At 40.5% G+C, this 26083-nt stretch overlaps 1 protein-coding gene across 3 annotated transcripts in view; it reads right to left on the reverse strand.

Annotated features, from left to right (window-relative positions):
• Mipep (mitochondrial intermediate peptidase) overlaps positions 1–26083 on the reverse strand; it is a 128834-nt gene that overhangs the window by 51413 nt on the left and 51338 nt on the right. For all 3 annotated transcript variants that reach the window (XM_060391083.1, XM_021650137.2, XM_021650135.2), the window contains 2 exons: positions 15273–15347; positions 12183–12302 (listed from right to left, as the gene is read on the reverse strand). In XM_060391083.1, the coding sequence (XP_060247066.1) occupies positions 12183–12302; positions 15273–15347 (195 nt within the window). The remainder of the gene's footprint in view (positions 1–12182; positions 12303–15272; positions 15348–26083) is intronic.

Genomic DNA, 26083 nt, shown 5'->3' on the forward strand with positions numbered 1-26083 from the left:
TACTCACCATAAGACATAAGAAATTACTCATAAGAACCTGTTCATTGCTCTATCATACACCATTTCTGACAATGCCACATTCTAGAAGATTATCCTATAGACATCCGAATATCTCATTAAGGCTATTGTGTCCTGCTGCATAAAGCCTTGGTGAGAAGAGCATGCAGAAACTCCAACTTAAGAGGAGCATGCAGGCTATAAGGGGAGGTGTCCCTTCTGCTGTGTGTGCACCTGCTCACTGGGGCAGCCAGTGTACTGCTGCTTGCCTGGGAGGCAAACAGAGTGGGAAGGAGTCACTAAGAGCTGCAGACCTGAAGACTCTGCATTTGACATTTGCAACTGTGCCACTCTTTTGCCTCCCCCAGCTGCTCCCAGGGGAGAACTAAGGATCAGAAGAGAGACTTCATGCTATGGGGCTTTTCACAGCTTATGAACTCTTAAGTGCATAGCTTACCTTCCAAAACTGCTATTAAAATGTCCACTTAGTGTACTCAGTAGGAACCCTTAAAATGTCAGGTAGGCAGCTAAGAAAGAGGCCTCAAGGAAGGTCCAGAGGTCCTCAGGCATTTGTAGGAGCCCCTCTGCATGCCTATCTCTCCATGAGCAATAGAGGTCCTGCTCTGTGCATATCCCCTGTGGTTGATACTGTGATTGACCTTGGAGTCACCAGGATAAAGGCTGCCGGAAATAGAAACACATGAGCATCACTCAAAGTACAAAGCTTCTAATATTCTGGAGGACAGTTCATTATATCCAAGCTGCAGCAAATTACAGGCCAAAAGGAGAACAACACTACTCACAGAAACCAAGACTAAAATGAATGCTGGTGACTTGGCTCAAAATACTATTATAAAAACAACCTAGACAATTGCGTGTTTTAAACGGCAAGATCTAGAGCTCAGTTCTCCCACAAGCTGAAGCCATAGAGGTTTTTAGAAAATGAGTCAATCCCGAGATTAGTGTTCCAGTTTACAACACGTGTGTGTTTTAGTTATAAAGCCGTAGTAAATCTAGCATGTCAGGCAAGGTAAACAAGTTCTCAGTTGTTTATGTAGCCAAAGAGGAAAGGAATTTAACACACCATTAACCACTTAGGTGTCTCTAGATATACAGCAGATGGCTCTGAACTGAAGATAAAGGGAAGCAAAGATAAGTGAGCATGGTTTTCTTTAATCTAACATTTGCTTAGCAACATTAAATATTCAAAGGTAGTTGTACCCAAGCAAGGCCTTCACCACTGCGATCTGCAATTTGCAGGGAGCTGGAATGGGAGGAAACTGAACTGTCCCAAGAAAACATCCCACAAGAGTTTAAATTGACTATTCCCAAGAGAAGAGTAAATATGTAACTTCTCTAGGGACACACACACATACACACACGTATGTATACATCACATACATAAGTATATTCACAGATATACATATATGTCTGTGTACATATATGTATGTGTTCATATACATACATGCACATACATATACACAGAGAGAGAGACACACAGAAGGAGAAAGAGAGTAAATCTGACCGAAAGCTGACCTCAGACTCCCAACAATGCTCCTGCCTCAGCAGTCCAAGTACTAGGAATTAAAGGTGTGATGGCTGCCACCATGTCCAGCTGGCAATCTATTTTACACGCATAAAGAGTCCCAGTAAGTTCTTCGTTAACAGTCTCCGAGCACGTGTGAGATGAAAGCAGCAAAGGTGGAAAGTAGGCTTCAGGCGTCTACATAAAGACCTTGTGTGGCTATGGTTTCTTTTACCAGCCCTATTTTAAAAATCATTAACATAAAAAATACTCAAGAACCCTTTTAATCTAGGTCACAGAAATTACTTAATTAACTATTCGTTTTAGTCGTGTTTCATCCATAGTTTTAAAAAAGCTCATTGTTGCCTGATATATAAACAGTGATGACAGTTCCTGTTAACACTGGAACTGAACAGTGACATCAAGGCTGGGGTGGGGCTCATGGATGCCCTGCATTCCATCCTCAGCACCATTAAATTATTTCATTCACTTGTGAAATTGCCTGTGAAAAGCTTTATATATTTAGAAATAAAAATTGAAGACAATTTTAATATGCAAATTCCATTTGCATGTAGTTCTCTCTATAGTCTATATCAAGGTATATTATTCCCATACTTTACACAAATAATTCAACAAAAAGTTCTTAAAAGCTATCAAGTGAACAGCAAAAAAATTTCATAGTGGGTTATGGTGGTGATTGTCTGTTAAGCCCCACACTTGCGAAGCTGCGGCAGGACTGTGAGGGTTGGGCTGTAGAGCAAAAGCATCTCACAGCCCTTCACACTCCTGCTGGCCCTAGGATCAGGAAGGCTGAGGGAAGAGATTCTGGGGCACACACAAGTGGAATCTGCACAGCAGCACTTCGGCACATCACCTCTGGAAATGGAGTGGCTACTTCCCCTTTAACACACAAGCGTGGCCACAGAAATGTCAGTTTAGGAATTTGCTTCCCAAATCAAGCAATTCCAATGTGGGAAGCCTTGAGATCACACAAAACTGTATAGTGAGCCTTCATTTATTATGTTCTCCTTGGGAATTAGAGACCACATTCAAAGAAAGCCCTCTATAAACAATATTCAAGCCACCATCTCGCCATTGTAACCCTAAGATAATAAAGCACAGAACATTATATTGTTGGGATTGTAGGAGTAGAAGTAGAAAGGAAAATAGTACGTTTAAAATTGGGGGTTTTGCTGATACTGAGAAATGGCTGTCTCCATGAGAAGGTCATGTCCAATCATGCTGGCTGGGCTAGTGTTCCTCTGATGGACACTCCTGCACAGCAGAGGTGTCCTCACTCTATCGTCTACACTCAGCGCCCCAGCACAATCACGCACAGATTCTTGTAGATCTCTAGGCAGTAACTCCCCAATTTATGGAGCACATGTCTTGACCTACATCCTGGGAGCCACATATGGTGACCCAACATCTAGACAGTCATGTGGCATCAAATGTATCACATTTCTATTCTCTACAAAGTATTCATTCCTCGTGGACTCCATGTCTCCTGGTTGATGGCTCAGGGTGCTAGAACAGCTCTATTTCAACTTTCATCACTACCTCCCAGGATATTCCCACCAATCCCCCAGGCTGGTGAGAGCTGAGCTGGGCCGGCAGGACACTCCCCTATTCTACAAGCCTTCTTTTTCCTGTTATTTCACTTCACACTTGAGTTTTACTGAGGGAATGCTGGCCTCAGTGGCATCTGCTGGCACAGCAGGGAGAGTCCAGGCCACTCTTGCTTAGACAAGGATGTGGAAGCCTGCAGGCACCTCCTGCAAACCAGAAAGCACCTCTTTTTTGACACTGCTGGTCCAAGAAGAGCTGTGCCAGAAACACTGCTTCACCACCCACAGTTTGACAAGCACTTTAAAGAAAACAACGGTAACACCAACATACCTTTTCACATGGAAGTCATTTGTTCATGGGTCTGTACCAGACAATACTCATTTGGCTGACTGAGAGAAACATAGGGTACAGGCATGCTCCCAATCTTCCTAGACCTGATACCCCTCATCAACTTTAGAGCACGCAGGAAGACAGAAACACAAACCTAGTCAGTGTGGTGGCCGACACACTACTGTAGTCTTACTGCTTTGGTGGCTGAGATCCAGGACAGTCTGGGCTATACAGAGACCCTGTCTCAAAACCCAACAGCAACAAAGAGGCAAAGCTAGAATACTAGGGCAGCGAAATTATAACACAGTACATAATCTGGGTTAAAATGAAAGAAAGGTACAATAGCTTTGAAATAAAAGACTGAGGAGAGGACACAGTCATCAAAATAAGCAACAGGCCTTGAGGGGTCTGGAGCCTGCACTGCCCTTATGGAGGGCTACTGGAGTTCTGCTCCCAGCACCCTCTGAGTGTTGTGACATCTACTCCTTACTCCAGCTCCAGGGGATCTGAAACGCTCTTCCAGACTCTGAGGGCACCTACACTTACATGTACACCATTACACATACACATATACATACAATTTGAAAATAAAAAAAATATATGTATATTTTTTTCAATGCACTTTATTCAGAAACCTTGAACAATCATCTGACCCTGGGGAAAGCCAGCCCACAGCTTAAATAGCCTCTGGGTAGCCAACCCAGGCATGCCACATGGGCAATGCAGATAGGTCCACATACATGGAAGCAAGCCAGATCCTCAGCCTTAGCCAAATGTGGAATTGTTCGTGACAGAGAGCACTCACCATCGGGAAGGTGGAAGGCAGAAACCAGCTCCATCTTTAAGGCATAGCATTCCGCAGCTCTCTACAGTTCCCCCTTTTTGTTTTAGACGCATCAGGCAAGAGTAGAGGTCTGATCTCTGATATTAGAAATAAATTGGGACTTTGTACCGATGTTCATTTAGGTGTCATCCACCCAAAGAGCATCAGACCCGTCTGATACCTTTTTCTCAGAGGCAGGACCTGGGGCATCAACCCGCATGCAACCAGACATACTCTTCTCTGGGTCCAAAGCGGCTGACCCTGAGTGCAGTGCTTAGCCTCGCATCCTGAGCGTAACATTTTAGCTTTTTATGGTATCCAACCATGCTTTTAAAATGAAAACAGCAACAAAACACCATCCATTAAGAGATGGATACAACAGAAAACCAGCCTGTAGGACTATGATGTAAAAATCACCCTATAACCAGTTGAACAAGACTTTGATTCCCAGCATCAACCTACTGCTACATGGAAAAACAAGTCAAGTGCAAATTAACTTTCTCTGTTTTACATAGTGGTTTAGTACTCACATGATATTAATGAAATGCTGGCACAATAAAGCTTACTCACTCACAGAGTCGGCATCCATATTTCACAGGAAACAAAGACAGTTACAGTAATGTAAATGGCTACAGTGCCATGAATTCAGTTTTCCATAGCACATGATACCAAGGGCTAGCTAGCTACACGATGATCTGTGAAGATCTCCCTGGCTAGTGGATGCTGTTCTTCTGTGCACTGCAGCTTCTAGAGGGTCTCGTGGGAGAGAGATGGGCTTTGAAGTTGGTGATCCCACACAGCATCTCCCAAAGATGTCTGAGACATTTTATTCTCAAGAATAAAATGAAATGCTCCTAACACATCTGTAATCATTGCCTAAAGGCAGAGACCTTACTGTAAACATCCAGATATTTTGTATAGATTCTATAAGCCCTACAAATACTTTCTAGGTTATCATTCAATCGTTATTCTTCTTTTCTTACTATTTCATTTCATGGAATGAAACTACCTGAAACAAACAATTCCTAGAAATAAGCTGATGGGGAACACTGTGAAGTCACTATCCTTTGCTTTTGCTCAGCTCAGACCTGCACATGTGATCCAGCCGTAGAGCTCACCTCTGCTTCTGCACCATCCTTCTGCTTCTGCACATACCAATCACTTTCCTGGTTCATGCCACTATCAGTTTTGCTATCGCACAGAACACCCCAGAATGGGTCTTTTAAAACTCTTTACTTTTACCCCCTACAGTAGAACCAAAGTCACCTTTCACTAATTTTTTAGATTTTCTGAACAGCAAGAATACATTTTGATTAATAAAGTGGAATGACCAAAACACCAGCCACACAGTCACCCACAAATTTAAGACTTGTTGCAGGAAGTGTGTCACTGTGGAGGTGGGCTTTGAGGTCTCATATACTCAAATTATGCCTAGTGTGGCTTATAATCTCCTTCTGCTGCCTGTTGATCAAGATGTAGAACTCTCAGCTCCTTCTCCAGTACCATGCCTGCCTGCATGCCACCATGCTTCTCGCCATGATGATAACAGGTTTAGCGTCCGAAACTGTTAAGCCTGATCCAATTAAATAAGAGTTGCTGTGGTCATGGTACCTCTTCATAGCAACAGAAACCGTAACTAAGACACTTTCCTTTACAGTCTTCCAGCGTATGTACTTAACCGTGATGCTCAATTTTACACAGTGTAAACTTTGTATGAAAGTTCTACTTGGTTTGATTCTTAAGAAACTCACTTATTTGACTGCAGCTTATGCCTGCTGGGTTCAGTAACTCTGTCCCTTAGTCTCTCCTTCTGTATAGTGCTTTTCATTCCCCTGCTGACAATAACCTGGGCTTATCATAGAATCTTCCCCATTCAACTCCTCTTCAAAAACATTTACAACCTGTTATAAACCTCCCAATTTTTAGTCCCTGGAACTGATGGTACACCTAGCAGGTAAAACACATAATGTTCTTTACACTGAATGGAGATGAATGTTGGCCACAGGAGTACCCACGTCCAATATTAGTGGATAATGCTAACTCTCTTCAGAATAGGGGACCACTATGCACTCCTGCCTACAGCGTCACAGCCTTCCCAACTTGGTATTCTCAACAGGCATACTTTTTGCCAAACTGACAAGACTAAAATGGTAACAGGATATGGTTTTAATCAGCATTACTTGGTCAATATAGAGGTTGTTTCATGAGGCTTACTACATGCCTGTATCTTATGTTTCAAAATGTTTTAAAAATACATGTTTTCAAGCATGTGACATTTTATGTTTTTTACCACAATTTAAAAAAAAAACAAAGAAAAAGGAAAGGAAAACAGAAATGGGTACATAAAACTATCTACTTCTACATCTTACTTTTCCATTTTTTCTTGCCGTAGACTGGCTTATATTATATTAAACTTACTATTTTATTTTTCAATTTAAATGTAGTTAGATTTGTCAGTCTTCTGTTTTACACTTAATGCCTATGAGAACAACATGTTTTTGCATTCACTACTTCCCACATTTAGGCAACAACTTGCCTTATGTTTTATGTGTGAGGTCTTTTTGGAACTTTCATATGTGGTATGGGTGTTGTTTTACAAACCATAAACTTACCAGAGCTTCAACATACACTGACCAGAGTCCAGGTATGTTGAGTTCATTTTAAGGTTTCTGTTGGGTTCCTCCCAACCAGTGTCTGAATTCTCACAACTATTTTTTGTTCTTTGCTCTGTGGTACTGGGGATCACAGCCAGCACCACATGCAGAATAAACAGTGTTCTACCATTCAACTACACCTCCTGCCCTGGAGCTACAACTGAATCCTGAGTGGGCAAGTCCACCAATTTGTAGCTGGTGAGGTGGCTCAGCAGATAAAGGTGTTTGCTGACAATCTACATGGTGAAGAGGACAACTGACTTCTGCAAGCTGCCCTCTGACTACCATATGCACACCATGGCACACATGTGCACACACATGCATAACATTCGAACACATACAATAAATAAATGTATGTTTAAAAATTGAACTTCCTGACAATTCCTGGACTATTACTCATTCTTTTAAAAAATGTGTATAATTAGATTGTTAGACTGAAGTATTCAAGCATGTAGAATTATCTTATAATGATATCACATGAGACATTTAGATAATGTGGAGAAAATGTGACATCTTGTTGATAGTAAACCTTATGTAGGAAAGTCAGCTTACAAGTTAAATCCTACAAATAAGCTTTTATCATTTGCTTTAGAAAGATAACACAGGCAATAAAAATGTCTTTAATAGATATTTTATATTTTTTGCTATTCAATGAACAGTTAAAATTGTTTTCAGTTAGTTATAACTAGAGATGGAATTAATCTTAACATCTTATGTGTAAAAATATTGTTTATCCCTCTTATTTTAACAACATGTTTATGGATATATTTTTAACTGCAGCAAGTCAATCATCTACAAATAGTGAGTCCTGTTTCTTCCTTCTCAGCACTGTTCTCTAGTGGGTGCTATATGTAGGAACTGCAAGGGATGTCTTGGCCTTCCTTATTCTTTGCTTTCATGAAAGTGTTTTTATAGGCTTAATGAATAAACTGACAGGCAAATGAAGAAATATATGTTTCTAAGTAGGAAAAGCATAGTACTTATCCAAATCCAAGTAAGCCCCCAGACTTTAACAATAAAAATAAAAGACAAGCCTTAGCTGGACATTCTAGCTGCTCAAGAGGTAGAGACAGGACAATTCCAAGATCATGGCCTGCCTGGGTTACAGGATGAATTCAGGTTCTGCCTGGGCGCCCTGGCTCAAGAAACAAGGTAAAAAAGAGACGGAGCATACTCTGCCATGGCTGGCACCTGCCTCCCACAAGCAAAGCCCTGGGTTCAATCTGCAGTGCAGATGGTGACTGCCATGAATGTGGGAGGTAACCCAGAAAGAGACGAGCTTTCAGACGGATTGCCGATTTGCTGTTTGATTCCATGCACATTAAACAACCACACACAGGAAAAACCTGATAGGGAGAAATCTGAACACTCATAACAAGCATAGGCAGCACAATCTTTTCATGTTTTCTGTTTTAAAAATATTTTATGATGTTTTAAAAGACATAAAAAAAAAAAAAAAAAAAAAAAAAAAAAAGAGCTGTGACCTGAATGAGAATGGTCCTCACAGACTAAATATATTTGAGTATTTGATCCAGTTGGTGGACTATTTGAGAAAGATTAGGAGGTATGGTCTGATTGAAGGTGTGTCAGTGGGGACTGAGTTTTGAGGTTTCAAAGGCCTCACACCATCCCCAGCATGTGTCTCTGCAACACCCAACCTTTTACTCTTGATTGTCCCTTCACCCCACCATCATGGACTGTAAACCTCTGAAACTGTAAATCCAATTAAACACTTTCTTTATAACTTGCCTTTGTCACGGTGTTTTATCATACCTTGTAGGTAACAGAGTAGAAGTTCTCAGACAGAAGTTGGTACCGGGAGGAGCTATTGCTATGGCGGGCCTGCCTTTGCTATGGCGTATTTGGGACTTGACTAGGAAAGTAGTTGAACACTGTGAGTAGGACTTGATGGGCCATCCTGGTAGGAGTGGAAGAGTACTGTGCAAAGAGCAGCATGGACTATGGAGGCCAGGCTTAAGCTGTCCCAGAAAGGAATGTTAGCAACTAGGCTAGAGACTACTCTCACGGTATCTGTGACAAAGAATGTGACTGCTCTTTACCCTTGTCCTCATAATCTCCTTGAGGGTAAACTGAAAAGTAATGGGCTAATTTATTTGGTGGCAATTTCAAGAAGCCGAATACTGCCTCTGTAGCATGGTGGTTAATAATCACTCTTATGTGGGTCTACAATGAAAAAGTACAAGTGGGGTAAAATAAATATGCAAAATAGACAGTTTAAAAGAGCACTAGAAAATTTAATGTTGGGGCCAAGGCTGTGCTAGAAGACATGAGGACACAAAGGTGAGGCCTGATCAGAAATGGAGTAAAGAGAGTGGTGCCCTCAGGGTAATAACGCCACACAGCTAAACTCCCAATTCGTAAGGAAAGCCTTAGAAATTTTCTGCCCCTAAGAGGCAACAACAAATCACAGCTGATATGTGAGTCAAGGATGCCAGGGCTCACCCTAAGTTGGTAGTCAAACTTGGATGTGTCATGCATGTGGTTCTGGCTTTAGAGTCATGAAGGATATATGAGTAAAGGGATTGTGGAATCTTCCTCTGTGATGAAGGAGAGCCAATAAGTCCAGGTATATGGCCGCAGACTCTGCAATGTAGACCCTGAGAGGTCATTGCATGAAACTAGAACGTGAAGTCTGGATTGCACAGGAGCCTCCAAGATGTTATAAGTATCAGGGCTTGATAAATGCCAAGAAGAGATGCATACAAAGAGTGAAACCAGCCTGAGACAGAGGTGTGCTGCAGTCAGCAAAGCTGGAAGGGCAGAGCCATCTAAGCCTTTTAACATCAGACATGGAGCTAAAGGGTTCAGAGTTTGTCCTACTGAGTCTCAGTTTTAATTTGGTCCAGTATTTCCTCACTATGCCCTTTCCTAACTTTGATATGGTATTTACTCCATGCCACTGTATGTTGGAAGTATATAAATTGCTTTTTCTTTTTTCAGGGATTACAATTAACGGATTTCCTTGAGTCTTAGAAGAGAATGTTGAATCTGTGAAAGACTATGAGGGCTTTTGAAGATGGGCTAAATGTATGTTACATTTTGACAGGGCCACAAGTCTATGGAGTAGAACATGGTGGTTTGAATAAGAATGGACTCCACGGGCTCATATATTTGACTGCTTGGCCCACAGTTGGGAAACAGTTTGGAAAGTATTAGGAGGTGTGGACTTTTTGGAGGAAGTGTGTCATTACGGGTTGGCTTTCGGGTTAAAAAAAAAAATTACGTCATTCATTCAGCTATCTCTCTCTCTCTCTCTCTCTGCCTTGTGGCTGTGGATCAGATGTGAGCCTTCAGCTGTTCCTTTACTCTGTCATCATGGACTCTAACCCTCTGAAACTGTAAGCTCAATTAAATGTTTTATAAGTTACTTGGCCATGCTGTTTTATCACAGCAATAGGAAAGTGACTAAGACATGAAATAAGGAAAGGCAGCAAAGAGAGCTGAGTGTTTTCTCAGCCACACTGACGTTCTGCAGCTTTGGAAAGCATCTGGTCCTTTCCCAGTCTAGGTTTATTTATTTATGTTGTATCTACATGGAGACGAACTTGCATTTTTTAAAAAGATTTTTTTATTTTGTGACAGTTTTGCTTCTCTGTGTGTGTTTGTATGTGTGTGTGCATGTGTGTATATGTGTGTGCCAGCCTACTGCCTGTGGAGTGTGGACATTAGAACATTAGAGTCCCTGAAATTGGAGTTACAGATGTCTGTAAGCCTCTATGTGGGCATTGAAACTTGAACCTGGGTACTCTGAAAGAGCAGCAAGTGCTCTTAACCACTAACCCACCTCTCCAGTCCCAAACTTGCATTATTATTATTGTTTTAAAAGCTAAGTGGAATATTTGGTGAGCACACACACACACAAAAACCCCAACCCCCCCCCACACACAAGGGAGTGGGGTAGGAAGGACCTAGTGTGATCAGCAATCTGTATCCTTTAGAACATTATGCTTTAAGACAATAAGAAACTAATGACATGGGGCACTGTAAAGGTCAAAGGCCCCCTCATGGGGCATATAAATTATTTCTGAACATATTCACTAATGAAGAGGCAGTGATCTGTAGCTAATTACAGTTTAATGCTTATCTTAATCTCTTGAAGATGATATCCAAACCTTTAACTTGGCACTGACGTTGTCTTCCCACAGTTCATGGAATTCTCTTAACATTAGCTCCTTATTGGGATGACTAGGTTAGAAAGATACAATCTCAACCCAATTGTAGCCACCTTACCTCCTGGCCGGGGGAAATGGACCCAGAGAACAACAGAGATGAGAGCAGAGAAGAGGCACATTTCCATTGATGGTATAGAAGACCTAGATCAGTTTAGTTAGAACCAGAAGAACCTGCACCTTTCTAGTTATGAGACTCAACAAATACTCTTTCTGCTTAAACCAACTTCACTGAGTTTTTATCACCTACAACTGGACAGCCCCGAGAATCTGAATCCACACTACAAATTAGTTGAGCCTCTTTCTGCAGGAACCTGGGAATAAGCAGAGAAAGTCAGAAGTGGCTTTCAGTCCCAACACATCACTATCTAATCCTAGAGAGGACCTCAATATGAGCCCCGACGAGAGGACAGTACTTAAAAGACTAAGCTGGTTTAAGACTCAGAATTCTTCTAAAGCAGTGAGGTGAAGGTAAACACCTAGAACTTGGAAATGACAACAAGATTCCTACCCTCTAGCTCAACAGGGTGCAAAATATGACAGGCTATAAAGATTATAGTACAAGGGGCTAGAGAGATGGCTCAGTGGTTAAGAGCACTGACTGTTCTTCCGGAGGGCCCGGGTTCAATTCCCAGTACTCACATGACAGCTCACACCTGTCTGTAACCCCTTACACAGACATATGTGCAGTCAAACACCAATGTACATAAAATAAAAGTAAATTTAAAAAAAAGAATACAATACAAACCCTGGCACAATGTAAGGTACTCAAATCTCAAATGTTAGTTATGTTTGCAATGAACACTATCGGAATCTCAACATGAATATAAAGACATAGCATTGTACAAATTTATGTATTATATATATGTATATATATATATATATATATATGTAATTAAAAACAACCTAAAAAGAATATTGACTAACACCCACTTCCCTAGGAATCTGGTAAGCACTGAGAGGAGAAAGAAAACAACACACAGAACATTAGATGAACCAGGAGCCCACATAAAACCTCAACACAAATGCAGTGATCTCAAGTCCTCCAGGAGATACTGATGGCGACCTAGAGAAATAAGCAGATGCGGACTCACAGTGTCAGGAACATAGGGCAAGCCATAAAACTGCTCTTGTGTTTCCACGAGGATGTCTGTGGTTGATTTCTTCAGGGGATGCTGGCCATGGTAGATTTGATCCAGGGCGGCATAAAAGACCTAAGCAGACAGAAACCTCTGTTTAGCTTTGGTAGTCCATCCTGTATTTAAGATGTGGTCAGTCAAAGATATCGTAAGTGCACCAGAATGGCAATTATGAACCACAGCCAAAAAGACTGAAAAACATAAATACATGTTATTTGAGACATTCTCTGTACCACATATATAACCAGGCAAGTGCTTAAAGGGCTACTCTCAACCTTTCCATAATACAGCTTGTTGTTCAGTTTTGAACCTTATCTGTCATTAAACTTGTGGCCACAAAACTGGAATTATACAGTTAAAATACACAAAAATAAATAAATAAATAAAAATAAATCACAATTATAGTTTATGGTCCTCTGTATCTAACAAATGTTGTTTGATTTCTTCCAGGATTCTGGTAGATCGTAAATGAGAGGTGTGAAGTGGCCAGAATCCTAGCTTTGTAACTAGAGGTGAAAGAAACACTAAGTAGATACAGTTGAGTAGCAAAGGATGTAAAAAGCATTCTAGTGCATGTGTTGAGTACAGAAGAAACAAACCCTGATGCAGCTGTTGCAGGGTGTGGAGCCACAGCAGACCTCATATCTATGTTGGGAAGAACAAAAGGAAGCAGATGCAGCAGTGGGGACCAGGGGGGACCACCCCGCACCCCTGAGCAGAGGAAAACAGCCATGAAAACGCAATAGAGTAAAGCACCAAAGGAAATTTGAACACAAAATCTACAGTTTAGAGAGTCCAGAGAACTAAACTTTATATAGAAATCTAAAGAAGAGAGAAGGAGGTTTTCACCAACACATCTGACCTGAGTGCTTGAGAGTTACACAGCGTGAATTTACCTCACAAGAAAGTTGAAGTGCTTTACTTAAGGAGACAATCTGACATGCACTTACACTGCTGAGGTGCATCTTTCTGGCTTAGAAATGGAATCTGCAGAGAATGTGCAGCTGCTGACTTAAAAGAAGTTAGATTAGTCTGGATAAAAGAAAATATGTAAATGACCTCTGGCCACTGGCTTCACCTACATATAATATTATGCTTGTGAATCATAAAGCAAAGCTAAGCCTTCCCTGGAAAAACACGGACATTTTATGAATATAAACATTATGTTCCTCTAGCTAGGAATCTAAACATAAAGCTAAATAGAGCTCTCTCAGTTCTGTCTTGAGTAGCAATGGATAACAATAATCAAAGAAGCTAAAGCCGGCTGTGACTACAGACTGAAGATTCATTCTAACCTGAATGAGGAGGCACACCTTTTGTCCCTCTGTACGAACAAGCTGGAATTCAAGAGCTCTGTGCCTTTGGTTGTCTCTTAAACAATGTAAATGTGGACTTGCCTAAACACTTGGTCCCAGTTTGGCGGCACTGTTTAGGGAGATTTAGGTGTGGCCCTGTTGGAAGACATATGTCACTGGAAGCAGGCTTTGAGAATGTAAAGACGCTGTGTCATTTCTAGTTCCTTTTTTCTGCTTTTTGCTCCCAGCTTCCTGCTCCTCGCTGCTGTGCTTCTGCTCTTTTCACTGCAACTGTAAGCCAAAACAAACCCTTTCTTCCTTACTTGCTTTTGATCATGGTGTTTATCACAGCAAGAGAAGAACAAATAGTACACACTGTTCAGCCAGCAGTTGCATTCTGGAAGCCAAAAACCTTAGCACCACATAGAAGTGCTCAGCCCTGTTAAGCAGTGCATGAAAAAAGGAGTGTCACAATTTCTACAATACTGTCTACACCACCTCAGAACACAAAACAATTCCCTTCCTTTCTACTTGCTGGTCTGCATCACACCAGTGATGCAGGGTATAGCAGCTGCATCACCAGGAATGGCTCCCCCTCTCAGGTTTATTCTTTTGCATGGGCAGGAAGGAACAGTTGGTTCCTGGTTTAAAATAAATTCACTGGAACAGATGTTCAAAGAGAAAGCTCCAAGAGATATCTAAGAGCAAATCCAAAGGCTTCAGTGCCAGGGGTGCACATGCTGTGATCTCAGCACAGAAAGGCAGAAGGATCACATTCAAGGCTAGCCTGGCCATTTACTAAGACTATCAAAATCAAAACAAAGTTATAAAAGGACTTTCCCCAGGTAATGCTATTTTAAAAAAAATTAACATTCATTTTTAATTGTATTCACATGCCACGGAATATGGTAAACCGAGTGAAAATCCATGGCTGTGTCTATATAGCGATCCTCCTCATTGAAAAAGTATGGGATTGGAGCCAGAACCTGTGCATGCTCTGGCACTACACTACACCCCTAGCTGGAAAACAAACCAAGATGCAACAAAAACAGAGCTTATTTACTGCTTTCTAGGGACTGGATTTTTTTTTGGGGGGGGGGGGGAGGGGAGGTTTGGGTAATAGGGAATTTTTTTGAAACTAAAAGCAACTAGCGAACAGTTACTCTCTGAAAGGGTTAATTGGGTCATTACATGGCGCTGCTGGGATGAAAGGCGAGTGTGCAGGTGCTGCTGATTACTATTAAGACATACGGACAGGACACTGCCACAAACAATCTCAGTAATTACAAATATCTGAACATCTGGTAGCAGACCTGGCATCCAGATGGCTCATAAAATTGTCCTTGTCTTCATCTGGTAACCCAGGAAATTGTCTACAAATATTATCCTAAAACTAATGGTAATTACTGTTTAAACTTCACAGGTAGGGCCACAATTTCTTTTTGAAAGACAGAAAATGAGTAACAATACATATGGCTGGGTCTGAGCCCTAACTTGGTTTTGTAATCCTGCTAGCCTTTGATTTCCTTCATAAAAATGGGAAATGACCATAATTCATATTTCACATGCACCTCATACAGACAGTGTGAGAATGTCATGAATCAATTTTGGCCAAGTTCTTTGAACTGAGATGAAAGGTGTTCAGATGCTTAATTATTGTAATAAATGTGTAGCACTGGCAAGAATTTAAAATTGTGTGTGTACATGGGATAAGGACTGGAAAACGCTAGCATGAGGCATGCACACATACCTGAAGCTGCATTTCTGCGGCCGCACAAACCTTCTTAGATTCACAGAGACGAGACACCATAGCTTTTGGCAGTGGCTGCATAAAACAAAACAATATACACGTCAATAGACTGTATAATAAGACACTACAACAAGTACACTTCAGAGCCAGGGAATTTAAAAATAACAGCAAGTGGGGAAAAATGAATGACAGATCTCATTATAGAGTATAAAAATAACCTTTGAATATTTTAGTTGACAAGGCAACATGGCTGAAGACATTCCAGTTAAATTTTAAGAAGGACTAACTGTCAAATAAGAGTTTGTACAAGAGAAAACAGGATTAGAGGGAGTGACGGTATTGGCACTGATCTTTCAAATCTATTTAAACCCCAAAGGGAATACTTCTGCTCCTTTGTTTCCAGCAAGTGTGTTCAAGTGCTCTCTTAACTTTCAAGTGCACATAACTGACAAGGAGCCTAGAAGATTAAAATGTCGAGATAAGCACTAATCCGCACTGCCAGCCAGTGTTAAAGATGGATGGATACCCCCAAAATCAGTGTGAGGATGAACCTCTGTTCTTATTTCCCCAACTTGGAGGAATCAGAGAACCTGGGCATGGTTTTACTTAAGGCGTTCTCTATGATACTAATTAGGCCAGATCCTATGACACTTACACTCTTGGGGAGAAACCGGAATAATGTGCCTGAAGTGAGTACTTTGCTCAGCCTTTAAAATAATTATGATATTTACTGAAGAAAGCTAAAATCCCTTCTATAGAGAAACACTTCATCTAAGAAGCCAGAGGCAGATGAGTGGGCAGTTTAACTATTGCAGTGTGGGCTCATTCATAGCTGCTACTATCCACATCCACAGAGCAGAACCTGCCACATAAGACTCTGAAAGGTTCTGCTGATGGAACAAATAGCCCTAGTGATTCAGTGAACTATAGCACAAACAACTCAGACACAAACATTCAGCCTTTTCTTCTCTTTCCACTTCCCCATTAGAGAAGCCAAACAGACTTCTGGGTAGAGCTGCCTTTCCTGCAAAATGGTTAAGGAGAAGATCCAGGGTAAGGAAGAATTGACTACAACCATAACGAAAAAAAGAGAGAGCTCTGGGAATTCATAAAGACCGTGGTAGAGAAAGTCAGGCGATACAGAATGTGAAAGTCCCTCATTCCTCTAGCTGGTACCACTGTCTGGGAAGCTTTCAGAAGGTGGGTGGAGCCTCAGTGGATCACTGCTGGCAAGCCTGAGCCTTTAGATCCCAGCCCCTCTTGCTGTTCATCATTTTCTGCTTCCTGAGTGCAGAGGTAATGTGACCAACCAGCTTCCTGCTCTGCTGCTGTGTCATCCCCGCCATGATGTTGGGACTCAGGCCAAAATAAGTCCTATTCCCCTTAAGTGACAGGAAAGTAAATAAGGAACTCACACTCATAACTGAGACTAACACTGAGTTTAACAGCCCTTCAGCCTTCGGTCAGCTATCCAGTGGGTCACTTTCAGGTGCCAACATCCAGCAGGGTGAATAAGTACAAAGACAAGCCTTCTGCCCATGCAGATACCTCTGCTGTGGCTGTTCTCCCCTGTCTGAATGGTCCTGGGGACTCTGCCCTTTTGAGTTGACTAGTCAATAAGATCCCCAAATAAAACTGAAGACAGTCAAACCATCAGATGTACAAAAGCACAACACAGGAATACAAGAAACATGACAGAAGCAAGTCTCCATTAACTGCTTTAGAATAGCCAAACGCCTCAGTGACTCTATTCAAAAATAAGATACTCGGGAGGTTAAGTGCTAGGTGGAGATTTCAAAAGTTCCTAAGTAAAAATCAACAATGACCTGAAAAAGGATCCAAGCAAACATATGAATTAAATTCAAGTCAGCAATATAGACAAAAAAAAAAAAAAAAAATCAAATGCATGATAGAATCAGTATTATGGATGAAAAAGTTGGAAACAAAGAAATATTCAACAAGGAAACAGATTTTAAAGGAAAAATATCAAATAAACAAAACCCCTCAGAAATAAAAAAGAAAGAAAGAAAAGAATCAAATAAGTAATAGCAGAAAGTATTGCCATAGACTCAACTAAACAGAAGAAGTATCAGAAGTAGAGGACAAGGTCAAGAAAACACTCCACTTAAATAAAATAAAGTGTGAGTGGGGAAAACAAAGAGCAAGCGTGACAGGAACATCCTAGGCCTTTGGAATATGATTAAGAGAGCACCCAAGAATAAGAATACGTAGGATGGAGGCCGCGAGATATAAAGGCACACAATGCCTATTGAATAAGATGGTAGCAGAAAGCTCACACAAGAGGAATTTAAACCCTAAACAGACATAACAGAGAAGAACTTCTCCACAACACAGTACAGCCAAAGTGTCAAATGTGAAAAGGAACAGCATTGAATGTTGTAAGGGAAAAGTACTGACTCACCCACAAAGCAAACTCATCAGAATAGCATGAGCTTTCACAGCAGCACTCTTAAAGTCCAGGAAAGCATGAGAAGACATAATGCAAACACTGAGCAGGCTGCTGCCAGCTGAAACTGCAGCATCTAGCAAAGTTCCCTTTGAAAATAGAAAAAGATCGCGGTCATACACTGTGCAGCTAGTATCTGCTTATTAGTGACTGCATACCATGCCTGTCTTTCTATTTCTGGGTTATCTCACTCAGGATGATCTCTTCTACTTCCATCCATTTGCCTGTAAATTTCATGATTTCCTTGTTTTTTTATAGATGAATTGTGTAAATGTACCACAATTTCAGTATCCATTCCTCCACTGAGGGACATCAAGGTTGTTTCCAGATTCTGGCTATTACACATAAAGCTGCTAGGAACATAGTTGAGCAAATGTCCTTATTGAATGGTGGAGCATCTTTTGGGATGTGCTCAGGAGTGGTATAACTGGATCCTGAGGTAGTGTTATTCCCAATTTTCTGAGAGAGCACCAGATTGATTTCCAAAGTGGTTGTACAAGTTTGTACTCCCACCAGCAACGCAGGAGGGTTCCCCTTTCTCCACATCCTCTCCAGCATGTGTTGTTCCTTGAGTTTTTGTTCTTAGTCATTCTGATAGGTGTAAGATAGAATCTCAGAGTTGTTTTGATTTGCATCTCCCTGATGAGTAAGAATATTAAGCATTTCTTTAAGTGTTTCTCTGCCATTTGATATTCCTCTGTTGAGAATTCTGTTCAGCTCTGTACTCCATTTTTTAATTGGATTATTTGGTTTGTTGGTGTCTAATTTCTTGAGTTCTTTATATAAGGTTGGTGAAGAACTTTTCCCAGTCTGTAGGCTGTCAATTTGTTCTATTGACAGTGTTTTTTGCTTTACAGAAGCTTTTCAGTTTCACGAGGTCCCATTTATTAATTGTAGATCTTAGAGCCTGAGCTGTTGGTGTTCTGTTCAGGAAACTGTCTCCTGTGCCAATAAGTTTGAGGTTCTTCCCTGTTTCTTCTTCCAACAGATTTAGTGTGTCTGGTTTTATGTTGAGGTATTTGATACACTTGGTGATAGATATGGGTCTATTTGCATTTTTCTACATGTGGACTTCCAGTTAGACCAGCACCATTTATTGAAGATGATATCTTTTTTTTTTTCCTATTGTATGGTTTTGGTATCTTTGTAAAAAATCAGATGTCCATAGCTGTGTGGGTTTATTTCTGGATCCCATGGATCCAAAAAGTCTGTTTCCATGCCAGCACCATGCAGATTTTATTACTGTTGTTCTATAGTATAGCTTGAGATCACGGATGGAGATACCTCCAGAAGACCTTTTATTGTACAGGACTGTTTTAGCTATTCTGGGTTTCTTGTTATTCCATATGAAGTTGAGAAGTTTTCTTTCAATATCTGTAAAGAATTGTGTTGGTAATTTGATGGGAATTGCATTGAATCTGTAGATTGCTATTGGTAAAATGGCCATTTTTACTATGTTAATCCTTCTGAGCCATGAGCATGGGAAATCATTCTATCTTCTGATATCTTCTTCAATTTCTTTCTTCAGAGATTTTTAAGCTTTTTTTCATATAAGTCTTTGACTTGCTTGGTTATAGAGTTATACCAAGATAGTGGCCCGAAATTCTCTTTCTTTATTGGGTCTTTGTGAGATTTAGGTATCAAGGTGACTGTGGCTTCATAGAATGAGTTTGGTAATATTCCTTCTGTTTCTGTTTTGGGAATAGTTTGATGAGTACTAGTGTTAGCTCTTCTTCGAAGGTTTGGTAGAATTCTGTGCTGAAACCATCTGGACCTAGATTTTTTTTGGATGGGAGGCGTCTGATGACTACTTATATTTCCTTAGGAGATAGTGACCTATTTAATTTGTTTACTTGATCTTGATTCAACTTTGATAAGCGGAATCTATCAAGAAAACTGTCCATTTCACTTAGATTTTCAAATTTTGTGGCATATAGACTTTTGAAGTAAGACCTAATTATTCTTTGGATTTCCTCAGTGTCTGTTGTTATGTCTACCTTTTCATTTCTGATTTTGTTGATTCAGATGGTGTCTCCCTACCCTCTAGTTAGTTTGGCTAAGGGTTTATCTAGCTTGTTGATTTTCTCAAAGAACCAGCTCTTTCTTGGTTTCATTGATTCTTTTAATTGTTCTCTTTGTACAAGAAGCATATAGAACACCAAATGGGAACACCAGAAAAGAACTCCTTCCCCCAGGATGCATACTAATCAAAACACTAATCAAAACATGGAACAAAGAAATAATAGCAAAAGTTACAAGGAAAAAAGACCAAGTAACATATAATGACAGGTCCATTCAAATAATGCTCGACTTTCCAATGACACAGTGGTTCTTTTTTTTTTCTTTTTTTGAAAAAAAAATTATTTATTATTATTTTTTCTTCAAAATTTATTCATTATATATTCTGTTTGAAGCCTCTTCCCTCAACTCCCCCAGTCCCACCCACCCTCCCTTTTCCTCTCATCCCCTTCCCCTAAGTCTGAGCCCAGCGTGTCCTGCAGAGACTGATGCACCAATGAAGGACCATGCATGGAGAGGACCTAGACCCCCTCCTCAGATATGGCTGATCGGCAGCTCAGTTTCCATGTTGGTCTTTGAGGGAGGGGATCAGGGGCTGCCTCTATCATGAACTCAGTTAACTGCTCTTTGATCTCTCACCTCTGATGATGTAGCCTTGCCAGGCCACAGAGGAAGAGGATCCAAGCAGTCCTGATGAGACTTGACAAGCTATGGGCAAATGGCAATAGTGGAGAACTCCCCATTTCCGTGGACTAAGGGAAGGAGATGAGGGGAAGAGAGAGGGAGGGTAAAACTGGGAAAGTTGAGGGAGGGGGCTTCAATCAGTATATATAATGAATAAATTGTGAAGAAAAAAGTAAAAATTAAAAAAAAAGAAAATAGAGAGGGATGGAGAGATGGCTCAGCGGTTAAGAGCTGGTTGCTCTTGTAGAGGTCTTGAGTTCTATTCCCAGCAACCACATAGTGGCTCACAACCATCTAAAATGAGATCTGGTGCCCTCTTCTGGCTTGCAGGTATACATGCAGACAGAACATTGTATACATAATAAATAAATCAAAAGAGAGAGAGAAAGGAAGGAAGGAAGGAAGAAGAGAGAGAAAGGACATTTCAAAACAAGCAAAAATGAAGGCAACTCATGGTAAACAAAGAAGCTAACACTGTAGAATATTTAAAGGAATATTATATAAAGGAGAGGAAGACAAGATCCAAGTGGTTCTGTCTTTAAGAAATATACCTCAAAAGCAAAAACACCCACAGACTGAGAGTCAAATGTCGAAAACAGAAGGCAGAAACAAGCTGGCATGGCTATTCTTGTATCTAACAAAGTCGAATGCACACTAAAACTAGAAAAGATAAAGGTAACTACAAATTAATTAGTAGAATAATTCATCAAGAAGCTCTAGCAGTTATAAATATCATGCACTGAATGTTGGGGCTCCTCATTTCATAAAACAAACAACAGCAAAGATTAAATGCCAGAGGGTCTCTGATACTGTAACTGTAGGTGAATTCAAGACCCACCCTAATCTTCAGCAAGGCCATGCAACTGAAAGGTTAACATGGAAGTAGTGGAGACAAATAGAGTCCATGGTTACCTACAGAATAGTCCACTCAACAGATAAAAATGCAATTCTCAGCAGCACACCAAACTCCTCCTAAAAAAAATCCCTTTCTAGGTCAGAAAGCAAGTCTTAGTAATATAAAAGAATTAAATAATTTTGTGCATCTTTTCATAGCATAGTAGAATAAAACCAGAAATCAATAGTTAAAAAAAGAAAGAAAAAAAAAAACATAAAAGTACCTGAGTCAGAACTGCATACTCTTAAATGATCACTGTTACTGAAGAAATTAAACAGTTCCTACCATCAAATTAAAATGAAAGCACAACTTACCAGAGCCTTTGGGATCAACTAAGTCATTTCTGAAAGGAAAGTTCTTAGCTGTGAGAACTTAAAAAAAAAAAAAAAAAAAGATTTCAAATACCCTAATCATGCGTACGTCAGGTCTTAGAAAACAGGAAGAGCAAGCGAAACTCAAAAGCAATGGGTAGCATAAAATCATGAAGATAAGAAATTAGAGACATGGAGACTAAAAGGACAATACATAGACCAATTCTCCCAATGAACACAGACATAAAAATTCCCAGTAGATTCCTGAAAATTGAATTTAAGAGTACATTAGGAAGATCATACACCATGGTCAAGTTTGTTTCATTCCATAGATGTAAGGCTGGTTCAACATGTGCAAATCACATATAAACACAAAAATCACATGATCATCCAAACAGATGCAGAAAATGCCATTGACAAAATGTTACATCCCTTTATGATAAAAGTCCTGAAAAACCTAGGAATAGAAGCAACAAACCTCTATCTGTAGCAAACATACAAAACAGGGGGAACTGAAAAGCATTGGCTCTAAAACCAGGAAACAGGGTGTTCACTCTCAGTGCTCACTCAAAATAATTATCTAAGTCTTAACTAGAACATATAAGAAGAGAAAGAACCAGGAAAAAAAAAAAAGTAAAATCATCCCTATTTTCAAAGGACAAAAATTCTTAGACTTGATAAACACTTTTAGCCATGTAGCAATATAGACAGAACAAGCAGCTTTTGTACTGGTTACATGGCTGAGAGGGTACATTGCTTGCCACATAAACATAACAATCTGAGTTTAGATCTCCAACAGCCATGTAATAAGCTGGGTTTGCTAGCACATACCTATAATCCCAGTTTGGCCAATCAGTGAAAAGACCGATTTAAAAAACTAAGATAGACAACAATGGAACACACCACACAACAACCTCTGTCCTCCACACACATATGCACATTCACACGTGCATATGCACAGAAAGACGCACACACAACCAGAGGAAGAAAGGGATGTTACATACACATACCAAGCAGGGAAATGGGACACATGCATACACGGGGAGGGGGGGCAGCAGGTTTTCTATGTATCAGTAATGAACTTGCTCTGAATGAAAGCAGAGGAAAATACCCCTTTTACAATAGCTTCATACAAGCCTAAAATAAACCAAACCAGACAAGCAAAAGCCCTTTACAAGAAATATGTAGTCAGCTTTAGCACAGAGGTGCTGAGAAAGGGGTGGCAACCATCATTTACTGCTCCCTATGGTATTATGGTTACTGGCAGAGGCCAATAAAACCTGGCTCATGAAATGCCTGCATGCACACACACAGAGTCAATTCTGACAGCTATGTTACAGCTGGCTTTCCTCAGCTAGAATGTTATTTGGCCTCTCTTGTCTGATGTAGCAGTCAACACTGTCACTTGTACTCTGCCATGGAGGGCTGGTCTGCTGGACTCTATAAAGTTCTGGGGCTCAGAAAGAGCTGGAAAGTTAGTGAGCTCTTCCTGCAGTGATACTAGCCAAGCTTCCTACATAGTTAGAGGGTGTTTGAAAAGTAATGCATTGCTGACAGGAAGGCAACAAAGCTTGAGAAAGGATCAGGGGTTCAAATTATTAAAGGCATGCATGAAGACTCCTGCAATGCTTCAGCATATATGACAAGACAGTGCCCATCAGTACCACAGGCCAGACTCCACAGTTTTAGCTAAGGGATAGTTCACTATACAACTATCTGCTGACAGCCTGCCCTTCCTCTGACTGGTACAGTAGTCAGTCAGAAGAAAACAGAGAGAAATCTCAGCTCTCTGGGAACTTACACTTTAGCCCATCTTGGTATTAAAAAAAAATAGCTACTGAAAAACTAAACAGACAGTTTTTATTATTACAGTTCCCTTAGGCTCAAGGATTAAGTACAGGGTTTAACCCCAATTTCCTGTAGAATGTAAGCATCTGGCCCTAAGTACTCAACTGTACTAACCACAGCAATACTCACATGCAAACTTCATCCCTTTAAGCTCATTTATTAACTTCTGCACATTAGTTTGATTAATGCCACTGCTCAATAAATGCATGGGCATTATGTCAATTTGTTAGGATCAAACTTTTATAAAGTAGCAGTTCAAGACTAGGTGGTCCTAATAGTGACAGCCTCCTAGTAGACACTGACAGATGGTGGGAACATGTGCAGAAGAGATCACAAGGAGTGAAGAGCAGAAGAGATCACATGAGAGACAGGCAGAAGCGATCACATGGAAATCACATGGAGAGAGATTGGCAGAAGAGAGCTCATGGAGAGATGGGCAGAGGAGATCACAAGGAGTGAAGGGCAGAGGAGATCACAAGGAGTGAAGGGCAGAAGAGATCACATGGAGTGAAGGACAGAAGAGAGCACATGGAGTGAAGGACAGAAGAGAGCACATGGAGTGAAGGACAGAAGAGAGCACATGGAGTGAAGGACAGAAGAGAGCACATGGAGTGAAGGACAGAAGAGAGCACATGGAGTGAAGGACAGAAGAGAGCACATGGAGTGAAGGTCAGAAGAGAGCACATGGAGTGAAGGTCAGAAGAGAGCACATGGAGTGAAGGGCAGAAGAGAGCACAAGGAGTGAAGGGCAGAAGAGAGCACATGGAGTGAAGGTCAGAAGAGAGCACATGGAGAGCACATGGAGAGACAGGCAGAAGAGGGCACATGAAGAGTCAAGGCAAAGGCCTGACTTCTTATAACAGTCTGACACAGGAATTAATGAGAGTCTCTCAGAACCACAGTCATTTCTTCTAGGGTGGTAGTAAGAAGGTTCCATCACCCCAACACTGCTATACTGGGGACCAAACTTCCAGCAAACAAACATTTGGGATACAATCCATTTCTAAGTCACAGCAGACAATTTAGCCAAATTCCTCCATTCTCAAAACTGGATCCTCAATACCCTCTCATCAGCACCATTCCCCAAGTGTCTGACCATCTTCACCCAACATTCTGTAAATCTAATTAACTAGAATATTCCTTAACATTTCCTACTAAAAAATAGTTTATCTACTGGCCCTCTGCCATTTACAAGCCCATGTCCTCCTGTATTTGGAGATGATATAAACAGAATCTTCTCCTCCTATAAAATTCCACTACAGTTGGACCCTCTGAAGAAAGGTTGCCTTGATGGATTTTTAATGATTTATTTATTTATTACGTATACAATGTTGTTTGCATGTACACCTGCATGCCAGAGGAGGGCACCAGTACTCGTTATAGATGGTTGTGACCCACCATGTAGTTGCTGGGAATTGAACTCAGGACCTTTGGAAGAACAGCCAGTGCTCTTAACCTCTGAGCCATCTCTCCAATCCTTGATGGGTCTTTTTAAAGGAGTGTTCTTTTTTTCTTTATAATATCAGATAAAATATCATCTTCTACCCTCAAATATCATAATCCAGCTAACAGTATCACATGAGGGTGAAGATATGGAGCAGGTGATAGCTATGCCATTTCAAAATACAACCCACAATCAAAACATCCTGCTATCCAGTGACAAAGCCATTCACATACAAAGTTTTGTTTTGTTTTTAATTAATGTCCCAACAAGTTCTCCCCAAAAGTGTGAGTAGTGGAGATATAAAACACACTGATTACCAGTATGTATTCAAGTACACAATTAGCATATAATTAATGGTTGGCAAGGGAAAAGTATGGAAAAATGTCAGTAGGAAAATGAGGTCAGAATTGAAGGTATGTAGGCACATAAAAACATAAAATTTCTCCTAATTCTACACTTTTTTAGAATAAACTTGTCTCTAAGCAACCCATTAGGTAAGAAAGTGGGAATCTCCCAGAGCACCATAAGATGACCAGATGCCCTCCTGGAAGACTCCAGCAAGGTCTAAAGGCTCCTCATCAGGACAGACGAACAGGTATGACAGCAAAACTTGGCCTACATAGAGTACAAGCTGTGAAGTGGTTTATCTTCTTAGAAAATTCAGTATACTTCATGAACGTGCAGAAATAGGAATGTGCTTAACTAAAGTGCAGCTGGCCAGAACTCTGTAAGTTTGTTTTAAAAGTAAAAATCTACAGTATTTAAAGCATTTTAATTTCTAACCGCCCAGAAAATTCTGATCTTCAAAACATGTAATTCCAACATTCCAGATCAACAACCATAAATTTTTACATGGCACATATTTTATCTGAGATAAGGAGTATCTTATCCACTTCTTTCAGAAAGCCAAAAGAAAAGACAAAAATTAGTAAAAAGTTAAATTCTAGGGGCCAGCAAGATGGCTATGCAGATAAAAGGACCTGCTGCCAAATCTGATAACCTGAACTTGATCCCTGGGAGCACAGTGGAAGGAGAGAACTGACTCCTGCAGGCTGTCCTCCAACCTCTGCACAAGCACATACTCATGCACACACCAAATCTTAACAATATAATAAAGTTTTCAATTCTAAATGTTTCATAGAC

The sequence above is a fragment of the Meriones unguiculatus genome, chromosome 9, assembly GCF_030254825.1.
Source record: "Meriones unguiculatus strain TT.TT164.6M chromosome 9, Bangor_MerUng_6.1, whole genome shotgun sequence".
Lineage (NCBI taxonomy): Eukaryota > Metazoa > Chordata > Mammalia > Rodentia > Muridae > Meriones > Meriones unguiculatus.